The sequence below is a fragment of the Lipophrys pholis genome (assembly GCF_963383615.2).
Source record: "Lipophrys pholis genome assembly, chromosome: 12".
NCBI classification, from domain to species: domain Eukaryota; kingdom Metazoa; phylum Chordata; class Actinopteri; order Blenniiformes; family Blenniidae; genus Lipophrys; species Lipophrys pholis.
The window spans coordinates 30,209,063-30,230,013 of NC_137641.1; the positions used below are offsets into that span (position 1 = coordinate 30,209,063).

Consider the following 20,951-nt stretch of genomic DNA (forward strand, 5'->3'; position numbering starts at 1 on the left):
CCCCCCCCCCCCCGAAGCGCTCTCACTTTGAAAAGCACTGCGTGCACCATGTGAGGCCGTTCAGGGTGTAAACCTGTGAGTCCTGCTTCAGGGAATAAATAAGAGGATGAAGAGGAAATGTAAAAAAAAAAACAAATGAAATGTGTCGCTGGTTCATCAGCTGAGTCTCAAGTTCACATCCAGTTTCGCTGCCTTGGTCCAAGATCAGCTGCGGCGGGGGCGGGGGCGAGGGGGGGGCGGGGACTAGAGGTGGTCGTAGGCGGCTGCAGAGGGGGGGCCGGTGCGGGAGGCCGAGCTGTAGTAATAGGGCGAGCCTGCAGGGGGAGACAGAGGGAGGGCGTTAGCGGGGATCAGACGCTCTACGTTCTTACAGGAACCAACATGGAACGTTCCCTTGTTTCTTTTCCACTGATTAAATGTTGACTTGATTAACATTTAGATTTTTTTAATAGAATTTTTAAATTTTGAATTAAATTTTTTTGTTTGAATTTGAAAATCGGAACATTTTGAATTAGAATTTTGAGTTTCAGCGCCGTTATATCACCAGTCAGAGCATCGTTAGTGTTTTTTTATTGAGAACATTAGAGTTTGATTGTGTTCTATAATACCATTAAAGGAGCATTTAAAACCAATTCTTTCCTCGTAACTCCGGATATTGTCGGACTGGGCGAGGCAAAGGAAATGGACCTTCTACAAATAGATGTAATTAACTGAATTTATGTACTAGACATTGTGAATATTGTTTTTAGATTTTAAATATCCTCCAGAGTGGAAACTTTTAACCTCAGTGAGTAATCTATAAAGGTTTAAAAGCTTTTCTCACTTAAATAATTCTGTTCTTAAGGAGCTTATGTTTACAAAAATCAGTTTGAAAGTGTGAAACGGATCAAAATCACACAGATTTAAACTTTTCTAGTGTAGTATATTATCATAATGTATATATGAAAATAGTTTTTTTTCCTGTAAAATAAAAGATTCCTACAAACTTCTGCGTCGTCTTCCAACAATAAAATGTGATGTTTACAACAATATGATTTATACCCTCAGAGAAAAACACTCAGCTTATTTACCTGTACATAAAAATATATATTACTAATAAGTACGTGACATGTATTCCTTTACATATTTTTAATAATTAGCGGTGTATCAGTAGGATCATTAGAAGAAACTACTTCACTCCCTTCTTTTAAATCCGATGCGTAGCATAGCGTAGTATAGTGTAGCGTAGCGTAGTATAGTGTAGCATAGCATAGTATATTGTAGCGTAGCGTAGTATAGTGTAGCGTAGTATAGTGTAGCGTAGTGTAGTGTAGCATAGCATAGTATATTGTAGCGTAGCGTAGTATAGTGTAGCGTAGCGTAGTATAGTGCGGCGTAGTTAGTATAGCATAGCATAGTCTAGCATAGCGTAGAATACCATGGTATAGTATAGTCTGCTACAGTACAATATTGTACAGTGTAATGTAGTAGTAAATCTTGTACTATACTCAAGCATAGAATACCATAATATTGTTTAGTATACTATAGGATAATATACTATAGTATAGTGTCATCTACTATAGTATAGCGTAGTGCAGTATAGTATATATACTATATAGTACAATACTGTGTAGTATACAATAGTATAGTGCAGTTTAGTATAGTATATTCTGCTATAGTAGAGTATAGTACAGCATAGTTTAGTAAGCATATTCTGCTGTAGTATAGCATAGTACCGTATAATATACTATAGTATAGTACTGTAAACTATACTCCAGTATGGTACCGTATATTACACTATACTATACTATGCCATAGTATATTGCAGTATAGTTTAGTGTAGTATATTATCATAATGTATATTTCCTTATAGTATGCTATTGTATTGTGTAGTACAGTTTGATATAGTATATTCTGCCATAGTCTTGTACAGTATAGTTTAGTTTATTCTGCTATAGCATAGTGGAGTATAATTTAGTATAGTATATTCTACTACAGGATAGTATAGTATACTATGGTATAGTAATAAACTCTAAGGCCTCAAAAGAAAGAATAACAAGATTTAATCAAACATAAAATAACTAAGTACAATAGGAATTACTGAAATTAGGCATTTAAATAATAAAGAAAACAAAATAGTAACAACAACAAAATAAGTGAATAAATGTAATAGCAAAGAGGTGAGAAGTTTACTTAGTTAAAAGAAAGTACAAATTGTTAAAAGTAATTGATTTAACTTCTTTGATTCAGTAAAAGCGGAAAAATAAGTAGTAATTTAGTTCAATTCTTCTTCTAAATTATTGTGACGCTGTTTGTCCAACAGCAGATGAACCGTCACCATGGAAACACACCCTGACTTAGTACTAGTAAACTATTTTCACATCTTAAAAACATTTTGGAAAATAGAAATTCTTGGTATTTCACCAATTTAGAAGTGACTTGATTCCTCCACTTCGGTTTCCTTCATCCCTCCAAATAAATACTCAAGTATTGTTGAGTATTATTTTACTTAAACGTCAATCTACAAGTTGTTGTTTTTTTTTTCCTTCCTATTATGACTTGAAACTGCGATACAAGTTCAGTGATCGACGATCCATGTCGTTGCTAATGATTAAGCTGCTGTTGCCATGGTAACATACAGTTTCATTGTGTGTATTCATGCATGCGTTTGGATGTATTTACACACGACTCCCTCAAATCCATCAATCATTAAAAAAACGCCTCCTGACTTTTGCTCTGAGGTCAATTTCACACACCGGAGTTAAAAAAAGCGAGTACTTTTAATACTTTTTTGTTTTGTCGCTCTGCGTCCATGCAGACCTGCAGCAGATCAGGTGGGAATAAAAACCGATTGCTCTGGATTTTCCACTTAATTCACATGTAAACGTGAACCTTCAGGAACCCTTCATATTTTCTCTGATTGCCAGTAAAAGTAATTAAAATAAATTGAGTTTAAGTAACTTCAACTGGAGTTAAATTAAAGTTAATTAAGTTAATTAAGTCAAACTGATTGTAAACGTGGCAGAATGTCTCTTTTCTTCATTTAATCCTCATTTTTGTTTTGTTCAATTGTTTTTCGCCTGGTTTTTATCGTTCTGTCTGAATCTTAACCCTTTGTTGGTTCCTCTTTTGAATAGCTGGGGAATTTAGGAGTTTTTTATAATATATATATATTTATTTTGGGTCTTTTGAGTCTTAAATGAATGTCTTTATAAGTTGTTTATATCCTCAGAGGTCTGTTGGAGTGTAAAAATGAGCAAAATGACACTCGTTTCATCACTTCTAGCTCAAGAAATGGAATTGATTCTGTCGAGACGTTTCTGAGGCTCTTAAGCGATGAAATGATGCGTTATGTGGAAAGATAAGAGCGATTAATTGGATGTATGGAACGTGACTGCACATTAAAAACAGTTTTACAGTGTAAATCAGACCTGCCTTATAATGTCAATGATATATAACTTTAAATAACTACAAATGTGATGGAAAAAAATGTTGGAAATACTTTAATTAATGTGTAAGAAATGAGAAATCATTTTGGAAAAAATAGCAATAAATGGAAAATGAATAGTAATTAATAATAATTTTTTTAAATATAATTTAAAAGTTTCATTGTTGATTGATCCCAACAAAATCAAAGTTACAAGTCTTGTACTCTTGTACTTTTATCACCGCGGTGTGTCAACATGACGAGTTAGACGTTAGGGCCGTTCACACCGTGACAGTTTACACCACAACGGTATGCAGAGCAACAACTTTTCACTCCAGAGTGTCATGACTCTCAGTCCATATTCTCCCGGGACTTGGTGCTTTTATTTTGACAGTTACCGTAACACCAATCCAACTTGGTGGTCTGTCCACTAGACTGTTCTCCTGTTGTTAATGTTCAGAGCTCGTTGTTCTCTGCTGCATGTGTGTGTCGTTAAAAGAAACAATCAACAGCACCCACCAGTGGCCCAACGTGGAAACTACATGGTTTTCAAACCTTGCCGTGTAAACGCGACACTTCTTTGAAATGAAAAGGTGAATTATGAGTTGAAACGTTGTCGTGTAATCGGGGCCTGAGTTTCCTCTTCAGTAGATTAGTTTAAGTTTTCATTTCACCGTTACGCTTCAACTTTATGAGAAAATGTGAGAATTCCGTCCAGACATGCTAGCAGAGCGTCACACCGCCTGGAAAACGTCGCGCAGTTACAGCAGCTGACGGCTAGGGGGCGCTGTCGCCTGAAACGAACACTGACCAGAGAGGAAGTGAAGAAGAAACACAGCTCATTGATTGGTCCGGACCGAAAGAGGAAGTCCCGCCCCTTTATCCCATGGTGGCTAGGCTAGTTAGCTCGTGGCTAATGGGTAGCCACTAACAACGGTGATATAAAGTCTTCAGACCAGGTGCCAATGAGAGTCTTCCTCACTACTTCTTCCTCTCGACTCCACGTCTGGCCGCACGATATTTTCCAACTTTTTGTTTTTGCGTCTGCTTCTTCTGATTTGTGCTGCTAGCTTTGTGTGTTTACTACCCAGAATGCACTGCTCAAACGACCAATAGGAGCAACGCAGCGAAGTCACATGACGACGGAGGAGGAGGAGGAGGAGGAGGAAGTCAGGTGGGGCGCTCTGCAACAGAATCCGTTACGTAAGAGAAGCAGGTGAGGAGCTGACTCACCCAGTATGGTGGAGTTGGTGAACCTCCAGGCTTCGCTGTACGACGTGTACGGAGAATGGCTGTAGGACTGCCCCGAGTAGTCTGCACCTGAACACAAGGTAAACAACAACAAACCTCTTCTTCATCTCACAGATCAGACTCACATGGAGGCAGACATGGACGGGCGCTCCGGGCGCCAGCATCTGCTCATAATTCACCAACAGTTAGTGCAGCCGGTAAACCATTAATCTGCAGTGCAGGTGGACGGCGGAGGGTGAAATCCCTCAGCCCAGTGGTGCGTGCACCCAGCTCTTCCTCCTCCTCCTCCTCCTCCTCCTCCTCCTCCTCCTCCTGCACTTCCTGCTTCAGCCTCCCTGCCACTCCTCTTTCTTCTTCTTCTTTTTCTTTTTCTTTTTTTTTTTCAAACATTCAATATCTAATTGGTAATTATGTTGGCTGGAATGAATCCCTGAGCTCCCCCTCTACCACACACACACACACACACACACACACACACACACACACACACACACACACACACACACACACACACACACACACACCTTCCACTCAGTAATTGTGTATCAACGCTTCCTCACAGCGAGCCCACCAGAAAAATAATAAATCAGACCCTCTCATTTCGCGCTTCGGAGGGCAGACTTCAAATAAAAAGAAAAAAAAAGCACATCACACACACACACACACACACACACACACACACACACACACACACACACACACACACACACACACACACACACACACACACACACAAAGACCTCCTCTTCTTCGTTCATATCCAGACTTTACACCCCCTTGCGTCTCCCCCCCCTCTGGGCCCCCCTGTTCCCATGGCGATGTGTGGTGGGAGGTGTCTGGTTGGGGGGTGTGGGCAGCAGGGCGGAACCCCCCGGCCTGTTCCTCGGACCCCCCGGGCCCGAACGCCCGCCCTGGAGGAGGCTGCTCATTAACCCAGCCTGCCTGTGTTAATCTACTAACCTCTCTCTCTCTCTCTCTCTCTCTCTCTCTCTCTCTCTCTCTCTCTCTCTCTCTCTCTCTCTCTCTCTCTCTCTCTCTCTCTCTCTCTCTCTCTCGCTCTCTCTCTCTCTCTCTCTTGCTCTCTCTCTCACCTGCTACCATGCCTGTGATGGCCGAGGACGAGTATCCGGTCTGGGCCGGGGATGGGATGTGAGGTGGATACCCCGGCAGGGTGGAGCTCACCATGTCACGCCCTGAAAAACACGCGAGTAGATGGAATCACTGAATACACGGAATATACCACACATAGCATACACGAAGTACAAAACACAAAGTCTTAAAGGTCCTATAATCATGTTAATTTTCACTTTGTAATGCTTTTCTAACAGTAATCTGTGTCTTCAGGGCCTCTCCCTCTCTTCCTCTACTCATCCCGGCAAATCAGAAATTTTCCCTTCATGACATCATGGGGGGAAATAACTCCTCCCTCTGGTAGTGAATACTCACTTTGACCCTCCCACAGGTAGAAGAGCTCTGACCTGGAAAATTATAAGCGATGTCTTTTTTTTTAAATTTTCATTATTTATATCTCAGCTTGTTAATATTTAAAGGTACAGACACAGAAACGGCCTGTTCTCAGTAGAGCTCATGAGAGGGACTTTTATTTTGAAATTTAGGACCAAGGCTGGATTTGTGGAAATATACCATGAACATTATGTTGTTGGACCTCTGACAACAATGTGGAAAAACTGCATAATATGGGACCTTTAATCATGAATTAAAGTCTAAACGGGACAATTATAGAAAAAATTGTTAGTCAATTTTTCTAATACTGTATTTTGGATTTACATGATACATAAGGTAAAATGAATAAAGAACTTCAAATATTTCAGTTTATATGTGAATAATCTAAAATGTAATTGACATTTTGAGATATAGCTGTACAGTTTACATACAAGTATTTTTTACGGCCAGTAAAAATATTAATGTAAAATATCCTTTCTCCGCAAATAACTGCATTACAAGATTAAATAGTTTTTAAAATAAACTCAAATATAAAATCCAGCTCGTGTTTTTCAAATAGAAAATTTACAAAGCTTCCGGAAGTGAAAGTAACAAAAATCTTTAAATAAATTTAAAAAAGGACAAATTTTTGGCCTTTTCTTGAAAAAAAACTATGAAAAATACAGACATTTTTTTTTTACAATTTTTATGAGTTGAAAGTTGAAAACGGCACAAAATATGATTCAAATAATGGGGGAAAAAAACCTTTCCATTGTACTATTAAAAAAAAAAAGCATGTATATTTGACATGAGGAATTTTTGCATTGTTTTGTTTTAATAATGCAAAAATGAAACATTGATGATCGGGTTGGAGCGACGAATGGGATGAGTGGGATGGATCCCTGCGTTACCTGAGATGATAGACTGACTGCTGAACTGGCCGTACACTGGTGCATGATGGGAGTATGAGTTGATGGTGTTGGGGAAATGGTTGGAGCCGCCGCCGCCGCCGCAGCCGCCGCCGCAGCCGCCGCCAGCGTTTCCACCGCAGCCGCTGACAGAAAGGTTTTTCTGCAGCGCCTGCAGCTCCGGGAACGCCACGCTGGGCGACGGGCTGGTGCTGGTCACCTCTGGGGACATTTCCTGTTTTAGACAGAGCGGCAGCGTCTGAAGGGGCTCTGACGGAGCGGCGGGCGGAGGGAATAAAAACAAAGTGGTGAATATGGGAGGAAAATGTTTAAAATGTCAAAACATAAAATGAAATGAGCGGTGGTGAGCAGGAGGTTTTCAAAGGCCGCGTAGCATTAAGACGCTTTTGAAAGACGCGTCCCCCAGACTGGTGGACACCCCACCCCACCCCACCCCACCCCACCCCACCCCACACTTTGAAAACCTCCTCAGTTTGATTCCCCGTGGTGAACGTGGACTGAACGGCTCCGTGGCCAATGGAGGCCAACAGGCGTCCTGGATCGGTGGGCGTCTCACCGGTCACCATGGCGTAGCTCTGGTGGGCCGACAGGTTCCTCCCGATGGCCGAGCCGGATGTCGACAGGCTGGTCTTGGCCTCGTCTAGGCCGCCATTGATGAGGGACAGCGGGTACAAAGTCTGCAGAAGAAGAACGGGGATCAGCTGTTACTGGAAGTCTGAAGGAGCTTCAATCAGACGGGGTGGCTTCTCACTGCACGGTCAAACCAAACCTCCATCTTCTACCTGCTCTGCTTTGCTGGCCGAGGCGGAGCTGAAGGAGTCCGGCGGGTAGTGGTGCCGATCGAAGCCGCAGTCCAGGTGTTGCGAGGCTGCGGAGAAGTGGTCCACCCTCATCTGCTTCCTCGGGACGCCGCCGCTGCCCTGGGAGTCCACGCTGTGCCGACAACTCTCCTGATCACCTGAGGAGGAAGCAAGGCAGCGGTGAAACTGTTCATCAGTCTGAGGCTCTTCAGAAGTGAATCACGAGTCGCTGCTCCCTCTTCTTCAATTATTAAAACACCTGATTTACAGGTAAAGACTCAATTCACCCTCAAATGAACCTTCTGCCATCCAGTTGATTTATTAATCCAAATTCAAAGAGCTTCGATCAGCCTGTTTTCGTGACGGTAGTAACCATGAGGGTTAAAACTAAAGGCCCCTGCAGACTCCTACAATCACCCCGAAGAACCAGAAGAAAAGTTGGGCAGTGACGTTCAGCCGAAATAAATATGGAGTTCATACTCCGAGAAGAAGCTGTCGAACTCATAGGCCACGCCCCCTCACAGTAAGCCACGCCCCCTCACAGCAGGCACACTTCTGTAAAGTGGGGTTTTAACTTTTCAATCGCAACTTATTTCTTACTTAAGATGTTTTTAGAACTATATTTTCATTGATAAAACAAAGTTTGCGTCTGAGCCGCCATGTTGGTCTGGTTTTCACCACCTGAGCTGACAGCTGTGAGTGATGCGTTCAGGTGCATCACGTAACTCCGCCCGCCGACATGTTAACGAGCTGCGAGGCTCGCACAGTCGCGAGGCTACATGCTAAACATGATTAAAATATGACTGATAGTCATTAGCGAGTCATTAGCATGAGCAGCACACGGCAGTGACGAAGTTTCAGCAGTGCAGCACCGACAGACTTCGGTCCGGACGGTCGGAACTTCTTCAGCCAGAATTAGCTGGTGATTGGTTAAAGTCCCACTACACCAACTTATGCTGCATGGCGTCCCTCAGGGCTCTATCTTAGGCCCAGTTCTCTTTAGTTTAGCTAACTGCTACCATGTGGTAATACACCATTTAGCATCCCTTAGCATGAACTTAGCAACCACTCAGTGCTACATGGCATCATTTCCTCCTCGTGTTGCTTGTCGCCATTCACACCTTCAATTACCAACATATGATCAGATCCTCTGTCTGCACTTGCTTCTCCGTTTTAATTCCGTTTTAAAATAATCTGACATCAACCCACCTTAGCAGGTTGTTAGCATATTAGCAGTTTAGCCTCTGGAGAACACAATCAGTTCGTTTCTAACTCCAGTTCTTCACTTTTCATTCAAACTGGCCTTGTGCAAGCTTTCCAGACATAATGTACATGATTAAACTGCACGACACGTCTTCTGCATACTTCTAATATTAACTTTTAACGAAGCAACTGCCTCTCAGAGTATCACTCCATGAGGCCGAATGAAAACAAGCGGCACCAGGCTCAATGAAATACTAAAATTAAAACTTTAAGACTGAAATAAAACCCATATTTTTAATATTTCGAAACGTGTTGGAAAAAACCAGTTCAATCAGTAGGAGGCCTGTAAATGATGATGAAGAACACAAAGGTCCGATAGTTGATTATTCACATGACTGGTGGCTCGTTGTTAATAGAGCATCTGAGACGGAACAACTATCACCGTCACAATGTTTTCACAATGTTCACTAAGAGAGAACAGATTTTTGAAAGTTTGCTTGTGCAAATAGATGAAGAATTAGAAAGTGAACTGCCGTTTGTGGAAGGAAGCTGAAGTGTTTCAGTTCTGGGGGGCTGAAGCGGCGACGCGTGAGGTCGGTTAAAGCAAACGGCGAGTTCTTACTGTCGTCGTGGCTCCGCTTGCCCTCGGCGGAGGGTTGGGGGATCCCCAACAAGCCGCTGATGGAGTAGGTGGAGCCCAAAGAGTCCGACTGTGGAGACTCAGGAGGAGTGACGGCTGAGCTGGGAACTGATGGAGGAGGAGGAGGAGGAGGAGGAGGAAGAGGAGGAGGAGGGATCGTTACAGAGCGTAGAAACGATACTGTACACTTCAGCCACGAGGTCACAAGTTTGATCCATTTGTAGAAAATAATAATAATAATTCAAGGTTGAACTGAAATGATCAAAACTGTTTTTTTCAGAAAAAGAAAAAAAAAGTAAAAGAGAGAAAAAAGGAATAAATAAGAAAAAAGGAGGAAAAGGAAATAAAAATGCCAGTTTGGCTAAAACCAGGAGGAGCCGCAGAGCCGCTGTAAATCGATAAACTGCTAAAGTCGCTAAATTTGCTGAGATGAAGGAAAAGCTAAAAATGTACTGAAATACAGTTTTTCCACCATGACACTTCATGAACCAATATTTGTTTGTACAGCAATTTGTTTTTCTTAATTTCAGGGAATTTAAATATTTTGCGGCTCCAGACACATTTTATTTCGTGTAAAAGTGAGAAAACGTCTGTTTGGCTGGCGGAGGCAGCAGATCCTCGGTGTTTACTTACTTAATGTTTGTCCTGGACTCAAACCTTTACCGTCCAGCGGGAGGTTGAACGGCTGCTGCACCTTCGTGCGAATTATTCTGAAACGAGACGGACAATTTAATATTCACTGTCACTTTGATAAGCAGATGTTCTGGTGAGAAACGACCTGTTTAGACATTTGAAAACTGTTAAAATTCCTAAAATGACCAAAAATATCAGTTGTTACCTTTTGATCATGTAATAATAAATGTTTATCAACAGAAACAAGCGATTTAAAACCTTAAAAAAACATTTTCATGCTAGATTGTTTATTTATTAATGTCAATGACGGAGACGCCCGTGATAGTGTTAAATCATCAAACAGTTTCTGAGGGTTAAAATGAGTCTTTTGACCACCGGAGTCGTCACAGACGTCCAGTGAGTCTTGGCTGTACCGCCGGCCGCACCGCCGGCCGCACCGCCGGCCGCACCGCCGGCCGCACCGCACCGCACCGCACCGCACCGCACCGCACCGCACCGCCGGCCGCACCGCACCGCACCACACGCCGCACCGCCGGCCGCAACGCACCGCCGGCCCCACCGGCCGTACCGCCGGCCGCACCGCACCACCGGCCGCACTGCATCGCCGGCCGCACCGCACCGCCGGCTGTACCGCTGGCCGCACCGCCGGCCCCACCGCCGGCCGCACCGCCGGCCCCACCGCACCACCGGCCGCACCGCATCGCCGGCCGCACCGCACCGCACCACCGGCCACACCGCATCGCCGGCCGCACCGCACCGCACCGCACCGCACCGCCGGCCGCACCGCACCGCACCACCGGCCGCACCGCATCGCCGGCCGCACCGCACCGCACCACCGGCCACACCGCATCGCCGGCCGCACCGCACCGCACCGCCGGCCGGCCGCACCGCCGGCGCCGCTTCCTCCCTAATTGATTGTGTCACCTGTTGATGGAGCTCACGCTGGGCACCGTGTCGCTGTCGCACACGCCCTCCGCCAGCAGCCGGTCTCTGATTTCCCAGGCGAACATGGTGGGATTCTGCCTCTTGTACTCGGCGATCTTGTCCACCACCTTGGGCGTGGCCACTTTGGGCTTGGAGCCGCCGATCACGCCGGGCTTGATGCTGCCCGTCTCGTAGTAGCTGAAGGAGACGGAGGACGAGGTGAAGGTTAAATTAACAGGATCCATTCATTAGTGTGGGACTAGAGAGGATCCACAGATTAAAAACCAAACAAACTGAAAGTTCTGGAGTTACTAAAATAAAGATCAAGTTCTCAAATAGTGGCTAATTTATTGAAGTTTTCAAATCAGACACTGTTACCATTGAAATACCATGAATACATAAGTTACTTTACTGCAGAGTGTCAAACACATTTGAGTTACCAGTATAAGAGTTCCGTAATAATAAAATCAATTCAAACTTTAAAGTTGTTCTTTGTTGTGCTGACGTGTGATGACATGCTGGTATTTTCACAAAAACAAACAAACAATAACGACAGAAGATGACGACATAAAGCCAATTTCACTCAAATGTTCTGGTGCAAAATACTATGAAATGTTCAGAAAACTTCTCTAACTGTTGCATTATGTGTATTTTTTACAAACTCCTCCTGGCAGCGTGGCTTTGAGGCTAAATGCTAGTTGACTATTGTTCATGGCAGCATCACTGACCTATCAGCTCTCAGTGTTGCTCTTAAGAAATGTCTGTTTTCTTTTTTAAATCAACGTTTTCTTTGGCATTTTCACCATTTTCTTGGTGTTTTGACGGGATTGTGGCCTCGTGAGGCCGTATGTGTGACACCGCTGCTGCAATGCTGGCGTGGGACTTTTTATTCTTCTAAATCTTTTTGTTTCCATTTCATTTGATTTAAATATTCCTTATGTTGATAATCCAGTCTTATGTCAGTCTGCAGTGCCACCGTGGTTTTCTTAGATTTAAGTATAAGTGTGTGTGTTTAGTTTAAGTGATGTGTGACGAGACAAGCAAGTGAAGTATTTCATCTCGTCGTGTAAAAAGACATTAAAGCTGCTTTAAGAACCGTTCATGAGCATATTGGTGAATCAAGTCTCAGAGCTGCAGCGCTTTACTATCGACTCACCGCCGTTTGAGTTAATCTGTGTGTGTGTGTGTGTGTGTGTGTGTGTGTGTGTGTGTGTGTGTGTGTGTGTGTGTGTGTGTGTGTGTGTGTGTCGCTGCTTTTGTCCTGTGAGGATCGTTTTTCCGTTTCAGAAAAGGTTTTGTGTTTACACTGCAACGCTCTGAAAACGGCAGAAACACTGAAAACGATGCAGTTCACATGCCAGGCCACCAGTTGGCGCCATTTGGTGGTTTTTGTAGTGAAACCACTCACACGGACATGAACACGGACATTCTAGTGGACAGACCACCACGCTCACGTTTACACCGACCTGGGTTTTTACAGAAACTGATATTCCCCCCCCCCAGTGCCCCCCCAGTTCCCCCCCCCGGTGGCCCCCCCAGTGCACGCACCGGCCCAGGATCTTGCTGACGCAGCCGTGGCTGACCCGGAGCTGCCTGGAGATGTCGCAGGGCCGGACCCCCTGGTGGGCCATGTCCACGATGCGCTGCCGGATGACCTCCGGAAGCGGGCGGCCATTAACAAACATTCCACCTAGTTGGTTAAGACCCCCATGACCTGGGGGAGGAGGGGGGATGAACACTAGTAAACGTCAACGAACCACAACGACACATTACCTCACCATGATTATCAACGCTGCACACATTAAAGTGATGAACCAGAGGAGCCGGGCGTCTTTACAGACTTTAAGAACAAGAAAGAAAATACAATTAATTAATTAATTAATTCAAACATGGTCGATTCGTATTCGGCCACAAGTTTCACATTTTGTACATTTAAGTTTTCCTTCCTGATATTCTTTTCAAAAACTCTGAGTACAATCGCAGTACTTAATTTTTCTTTAGTTTTAGACTGAAACTTTCATATATTTTCAGTTTAAGAGACATAAACTGAAACATTTCTTTGATGGTTTCCTGTAATAATTAACTTATTGGAATTAAAAAGATTTAAACAGAGTCTCAAATATAAAAAAAAAATCATAAGATATTTGAATCAGAGGCAACAATTAAAACAATTATAATATATAAGATCAGAACATCTGAATTGGGCCACTTTACACCCCCCCCCCCCCCCCCCCCCCCCCCCCCTCCGGCGGTTCTGATTGCTGCTCCCTGTCCTGATGTGTGTGATCGTCGGCACCTGGTGGCTTCTGCCTTTCTGTGTTTACACTCTTTAGTGATTCTTCACTTCCTCCCGTGATCTCGAGAGCGTCGTGATTTTAAGTCTATATATATATAGATATATTCAGATACTAGAACAAAAAGCTCCAAGCTGAAGGGAAAAAGTTTTTAACTTGAAGTACGAGGCCTTTTTAAGCAGGTTTATTCTGAAAGCACCGCTGAGACGCAGTGCTTTGCAGAGCATACCATAATGCAATAAAAACATAGGAAGGAAATTCATAAAAAGTAGAATAAATAAAGCAGAAGCTTTATTATCATAAAGGGAATAAAAGAAGTGAGGAAGTGTGAGCAGATCATAATGTTTTCAGGCTGATTTAAAAGTTTTGTTCTGCAGGTGAAGATTGTAAAAAACTAAATGCTGCTTCTTCCACCTTTATATTGTCTTTTACATGTACGTGTACTTGTACTTGTACACGTACATAAACAATATAATGTTTATTGTGATGTCACCTCTGTCAGTGTCGACGCAGCTGCTTCTTAATGAACACAGATTATTTCCTCAATAATAAAACTTTATATAAAACTCTTATTTCCATTCAAAACCTTCATGTACAGGAAGTCTCTGCATTCAGACATTATCAATGTAATTTGATTACTCTTGAATTCATCATGTTCTGCAGGTTTAATAAGAATAAATCTCATCAGCTGCTTTGATCGGAATCTTCTTCATCGAGGTAAAAATATATAAATAAAAATCGATGTTATAAAACATTTACTTCAGAACAAAGGATTACTTTAAAGCTCAGTAATTATTTAAAGCTTTAAATGTCAGTAAAACATCTTTCAGTAGATTTGAGGTTTTAAAGTTTCTCTGAGATCAACGTTTATCATGACGAGGTTCGTCTTTAAAGAATGTAAGAACAAAACCTGGACTGGGGTCCTGAGCAAGACCCTCGGCCCCCCCCAGCCCCCCCAGCTCCCCCCGGAGCACTGCTACCGAGGGGGCGCTGGGAGGGAAGCTCCCCTCTGGGGGTTAATACAGTGCTCTACAACAGAACGGAAAGAAGGGAAGAAGAAAAGAAAGTTAAAGAGAGAAAATGAAGAAAAAAAGCAAAAAGAAGAGAAAAGAAAAAGTTGGAAAAAAGAAGAAAAGGGGAAAAAAAGAAAAATGAGGAAAAGGAATTTTAAAAATGAAAAAATAAATAAATTAGAAATAAATGGAGAAAAAAGAAAAATGAGAGGAAAATATAGAATAAAAGAGGAAAAGAAAAGTTTGTCTTTGTTCATTAAATCCAAAGAGGAAGAAGAAGAGACAGATTCACTAAATAAAAATCCTCATTGAGACGTTCTGAGTTCATGTTGACGTTCATCATTCCATCAAACTGCAAAAGAAAATAAAGATTTTATTTAAAAAAGAATCTCCTCAGCGTGAGATTGTGGCGTTTTAATGTTTCACCTCCAAACAGCAGAGAAAAGCGACGCCGTGTCGTCTGTGACTAATGTTGGTTTGATTCCTGTGGCAGGATAATCACCTCGTTAGGAATCACACCCACAGGCTCCGGCTCACACTTCTCATTAATACGCCGCTAATTTGTTTGATGCTGCGCCGCCAGTGACGGATGCTGCTTGGAAAATATAGACGTTGTAGTTCGACCCGTCATCTCCAGAACTAACAGACTCCACGATACTCAAATTACTACTGAAATCACTTTGTTGCTTTACTTCTTCACACGTTTATGATTATTATAAGTGTTTTTTCTTCATTCTAGTCGACCTACTGGCATGAACACATGCAGGATCTGGGTTGTTAAAGCATTTAAACCTGATAGCAGGTAATCAAAGATGGATGTAGCACTGAAAATTACTCCAGTACAAATACTTTTACTTTGCCGACTTTGTACTCATTTCCAAATTTGAGTATACACACTTGTAATAAATAATGAAGATTACAGAAACTGCACAATATTAAACGCGTGTAGATGTAAAGCAGGAATCTTCTCTTTGCAAACAGTAAATTTATTTTTTACAAAAAGTTTTTAAGTTAATAGAAATGGGACTTCGTTTAATTTCTACTTGATTGAAAGGAAAAGTACTGAGGTTGTTTAAAAGATGAACTCGGTGTCAACTTTTAACAAAATAGATGAAATTGGACTTAAGCGATCATAAAAATGTCCTCATTAACAACAGTAATCTGAGGTTATGTCATTTGTTACTTACACTTTTTTAGTTAACTTGAGTTTTAACCACAGAAATATTCTGCTGAAAGACAAACTGTTATTATTTTAATGCGTATCATGTGGCTATCGTTGGTGCTAAATGGCAGCCAGGCCTCTGTCCTCTGTCCCCAGGCCTCTGTCCTCTGTCCCCAGGCCTCTGTCCTCTGTCCTCTGTCCTCTGTCCCCAGGCCTCTGTCCCCTGTCCTCTGTCCTATGTCATCTGTCCTCTGTCCCCAGGCCTCTGTCCTATGTCATCTGTCCTCTGTCCCCATGCCTCTGTCCTCTGTCCCCAGCCCTCTGTCCTCTGTCCCCAGGCCTCTGTCCTCAGCCCCAGGGCAGCTGTGGCTACAACGTAGCTTAGCATCACTGGTGTGAATGAATCATGGTCTCTGGACGTCAGCGTGAAGAAAGCGCCTTATAAATCCAAACTATTATTATTATTATTATTATTATTATTATTATTATTATTATTATTATTATTATTATTATTATTATTATGTAATAAACAAATCAAGTTGGAAAGTCGCACAAAAAAACTACTTGATAACATCAATGTGCATATTTGTACTTTTTTTGTTGATATTTTTTAGTTGTAAATTTTACAAAATAAATAGTTTTAAATGTTTTTAACAAGATGAACAAGTTTAATGCCTTTTAACTTGTTAGCATTGAATCAGACGATGATGAAGCTCGATAAACTACAGTAAAGCCCCGTTTACTACGCGGCGACATTTCAAGTTAAAAGGTGCTTTTGCATTTCAGAAACATTTGCGTTTATACGGCGATGTTTTGAAAACGATGTGCGTTCACACAGAAATGATGAAAACAATGTAGTTACCATGTTGGACCACTAGATGGTGCTGTTGGTTGTTTTTGTAATGAGACTACACTCACATGCAGCAGAGAACAACGAGCTCTAAACGTCAACAACAAGAGAACACAGAGGGACAGACCGCCAAGGTGGATTGTTATTACGGTGACTGTCAAAATAAAGCTACCAAGGTGGATTGTTATTACAGTGACTGTCAAAATAAAGCTACCAAGTTGGATTATTATTACGGTGACTGTCAAAATAAAATTACCAAGGTGGATTGTTATTATGGTGACTGTCAAAATAAAAGTACCAAGTCCAGGAGAATCTGGACTGGGAGTCATGACACGTCGGAGGAAGCTTTGTTCTGATTGGCTCTACTGAGCATGTGCAGAACTACTGGTTACTACTGTGGTCGTAGCGCAGTAGCAGTGTTTGAGAAAAGTTGTGCTTTCCCCCCGTTTCCATGGAGACGGAGTGGGGGCGTTTTCAAAAAGTTTTTTCAGCGGCTCCGAGCGCCACTGTTGATTAAACAAAACACAACGGAAGTTTTCCACTAAAAACTGTTTAACATTGCTTATTCAATTACTAGGAAAGGTAACGGATATAAAGTATAAATGTGGAACTAAAAGCTCGACTATCAAGCAACTAAAAATTCAAAATAAAAGTGCCAATAAAACTAACTTGATTACAGTTACACCTTTTTAAATGTGTAAAATAAATAAAACTGTAAACGTCTTGTGGTAAAGTGACATGAAGATAAAAGCAGGTAAAACCTTAAAACTATGAAAGTTAAATTGAAAGTTAACGTACTTATCAAACTAAAGGTGTATAAAAGGTGCATTTAACAAGTAATAAAACATTAAAATATAAAGATTCTCCTCCTCGGCTGGTAAAGAAGCTCAACTTGATGTTTTAGAGGATTTAATGCTTTAATGTTTTAAACTGGAGTGTTGTGACACACTGAGGACCACCAGTGTGTGTGGGTGGGGGGGGGGGGGGGGGGGGGGGGGATCCAGAAGACCCCCCCCCCCCCTATAAATCTCCTCCTCTTCCTCCTCTTCCTCCCCCTCAACTCCTCTCTGCTCCGCAAGAGCTTTTAATTTAAGCCATAGAGTCAGTGGTGCCTCTCCTGCCCCTCGCTCGCCCAGCTTTCATCTCCACTTCAAACAGAGAGAGAGAGAGACACAGAGCGAGGGAGAGAGAGGGGGACAGAGAGAGAGAGAGAGACAGAGAGAAACAAAGGGAGAGAGAGAGAGAGAGAGAGAGAGACACAGAGCGAGGGAGAGAGAGAGGGACAGAGAGAGAGAAAGAGAGAGAGAGACAGAGAGAAACAAAGGGAGAGAGAGACACAGAGAGAAAGAGACACAGTGCGAGGGAGAGAGAGAGGGACAGATAGAGACAGAGAGAAAGAGAGAAACAAAGGGAGAGAGAGAGAGAGAGAGAGAGACAGAGAGAAACAAAGGGAGAGAGAGAGAGAGAGAGAGAGAGAGAGAGAGAGAGAGAAACAGAGAGAGAGAGACACAGTGCGAGCAAGAAAGAGAGGGACAGAGAGAGACAGAGAGAGAGAGAGACACAGAGACAAAGAGAGAGAGAGAGTATGAGAGAGAGAGACAGAGAGAGAGAGAGAGAAACAAAGGGAGAGAGAGAGACAGAGCGAGAGACACACACACAGAGCAGGTGAGAGAGAGAGAGACACAGAGAGAGAGAGACACAGAGACAAAGAGAGAGAGAATATGAGAGAGAGAGACAGAGAGAGAGAGAGAGAGAGAGAGAGAGAGCGAGCGAGCGAGAGAGAGAGAGAGAGAGAGAGAAGGGCGGCCTCTATTAACGCTGCCAGCCGACTGTGGAAAAAAATCTCCGCCAAGCTTCATCAACCTGCAGGATATTAAAGTGAAGCCCCGGGGGGGAGGAGCGTGCACGAGAGCGTGCACGAGAGCGTGCACGAGAATGTGCACGAGAACGTGCACGAGAGCGTGCATGGGAAGACAAAGCATAGACAGATAGATTTAGAAACCAGATCAAACTTTGAAGTCATGATTCTTAGTGTTTCAATCAGATGGTTGCAGGTTTGATTCCCCATCTTCACACGTCAGAGTGCCTTTGAGCAAGGCACCGAACCCCAAACCGCCCCCACTGGGTGGACAGAGCTGCCTGACATGGCAACCGCAGCCACTGGTTAGAGAATCGGACTTGGGAGGTTGCAGGTTGGAATCCCACTGCGGCTCCTTTGAGCAATATGGCCGCTCCCAATGTGGGAAAAATGTAATTTCTCCAGGTGGATTACTAAAGTCTGATGTTTGAACTTTAACCTTCAAACCTTCTGTACAATCTTTACTTCCACATGTTGTAGGGGAACAAATAAGTTCTACATTAGTAGTGATAATATATATATTTTGTTGGCGTCGGTTCAAGTCCAATAAATATAATTGATACACATTTATTCAATGTCAAAGGTCAAACTTCTTCTTCACACAAAGCGACCAGGTAGAATTCCTGAAGCAACGTCAATCTGAGGGAGAAGCAGAAATAATCTAGTTGATTTTGGTTTTAGATTCATTTGACCTTGATTTGACCCGGGTCAGTTCATTTAGAACTGGTTTTCAACAACGACCCGGTAAATGAACTTTACTTTGGGAGTTTAGATATTTGAACTTTATTAATAACCTTCACACCTTTAGTAGAAGCTTTATGACACATTACTGTAGCTTTTAACTGTAAAATAAAACATTATACATTAATATTAGTCCTCATAATAATGATAGATTTACAAATTTGGTCATTTTCTTATTGATTGGTGTCAGTTTAAGTGCATTAAATGTCATTTATACGCGTTTATTCACCGTCACGGACGTACTACCTGGATTTCTGCTGCTCAAAATGATGTAAACTCGGTGTCATGTGATCATTCTGTGAGTTTGAAGTCGACAATTTGAGTTTCTGTTCATGAGCAGGGAGAATTATTCAGATTAGACGTCTTTAATCTCCACCTCGTGAAACATCCCGTCTCATGATGCCAGACGGTGAAACTCGTCTGTTCGATCAGCTGTTCGTGAGACGGAGATGAAAACTGGAGGGAGGGAGAAAGGTGGACGGTTTCTATGTTGTTTATCATTTTGGGGAACCTTGCAGAGGTTTAAGGTTGTGTGTCTCCTCGCAGAGCGGCGTGTGTGTGTGTGTGTGTGTGTGTGTGTGTGTGTGTGTGTGTGTGTGTGTGTGTGTGTGTTACCTCTTCCTGTGTTAGTGGACATTTCCCTGAGTGTGTGTCCGGCGCTCCGCAGGCTGAACGTGATATTGTGTCTCTCCTCCCGGTTAAAGTCTGTCTACTCGCCGTCCGGCCGCCTTCATGAGCCGGTCGCACGCTGCAGGACGACAGGGGGGTCATGAAAGTGTGTGTGTGTGTGTGTGTGTGTGTCCATGTGTGTGTGTGTGTGTGTGTGTGTGTGTGTGTGTGTGGCCTCTGAAGTGTGTGTAAATGATCTGTGAAGGTCTTGGGAGGAGCTGCAGCACACAACTTTAAAAACCTGCAGAACTTTCTGCACATTAACAGGAAGTTTGTTTCCTCCTGGGAGAAACGCGGTGTTTCACCTCCACGGACCTTTAGTGCTCCTCCTCATCCGTGTGTTTAAAAATACTACAAAAAATGTACTCAGAACTACCGCAAGTGAGTGTATCCAGTTAAACATACACGCAGTAATACTCAGTATTAGTACGCTTGAATAAAAAATGTGTTTCTGTAACTTCAAGACTTAAAATCAGTGGATAAACAACATTTCTGTCTCCCACGTGTCCAACAACGATCAAAACACACATTTTACCATTTCTACTTTCCAAAAAGAATAATTGAGTTGATTACCTGTACGTCAATACCAACAATACTAACGTGACAGTGTGACCCATAGAGGAACATGTTGGATGTTAAAATGATGTTTTTAAGAGAAACGCTTGATTTGGAGGCACAAATCTGCAAAACAAACTTCTGTAATTATTTGAGTGTTTTTCTGGTGGAGAAGAGAAGAAAACAGAGGAAGTCGCTCTGCAGTTCAATCTTTGACACTTTAAAGAAAAATCACTGGGATTTGTTGTGATTTGATGAATTCAGGATTAAAAGTTCCATTTTAGGAGATTTCAGCTCTTCAGGACTTTAAAGTTTCTCTATAAATAAAGTGTTAATTCCAATCATATCTCTCATAAAACTGAGCAAAATCACACTTATTGATCATTTCTACTTTGAAAAATCACCAAACAGACGGATTTACTGCCTTTCAGTACAATGTGTTGTTTACAATAAAAGATACGGTAAATAAGACTTACTGTTAATAATAATTAATATTAATAGAAACTGAGACTTTCTTCAGGTTTTCACAATAAGAGCTGCTTTATTCAATGAGACTTAATCCAACATAAATATCAGTTAT

At 42.5% G+C, this 20,951-nt stretch overlaps 1 protein-coding gene across 1 annotated transcript; it reads right to left on the reverse strand.

Moving 5' to 3' along the window:
* Positions 1-243: 243 nt before the first annotated feature.
* pax8 (paired box 8) lies at positions 244-19,784 on the reverse strand (the record flags this gene model as incomplete). The annotated part of the gene is made up of 11 exons (XM_080476358.1): positions 244-314; positions 4,640-4,726; positions 5,749-5,850; positions 7,012-7,278; positions 7,586-7,706; positions 7,812-7,987; positions 9,655-9,780; positions 10,306-10,382; positions 11,230-11,427; positions 12,778-12,943; positions 19,763-19,784. 11 exons carry the CDS (start codon positions 19,782-19,784, stop codon positions 244-246), a joined length of 1,413 nt encoding a protein of 470 aa, XP_080332484.1.
* Between the last annotated feature and the right edge of the window lie 1,167 nt (positions 19,785-20,951).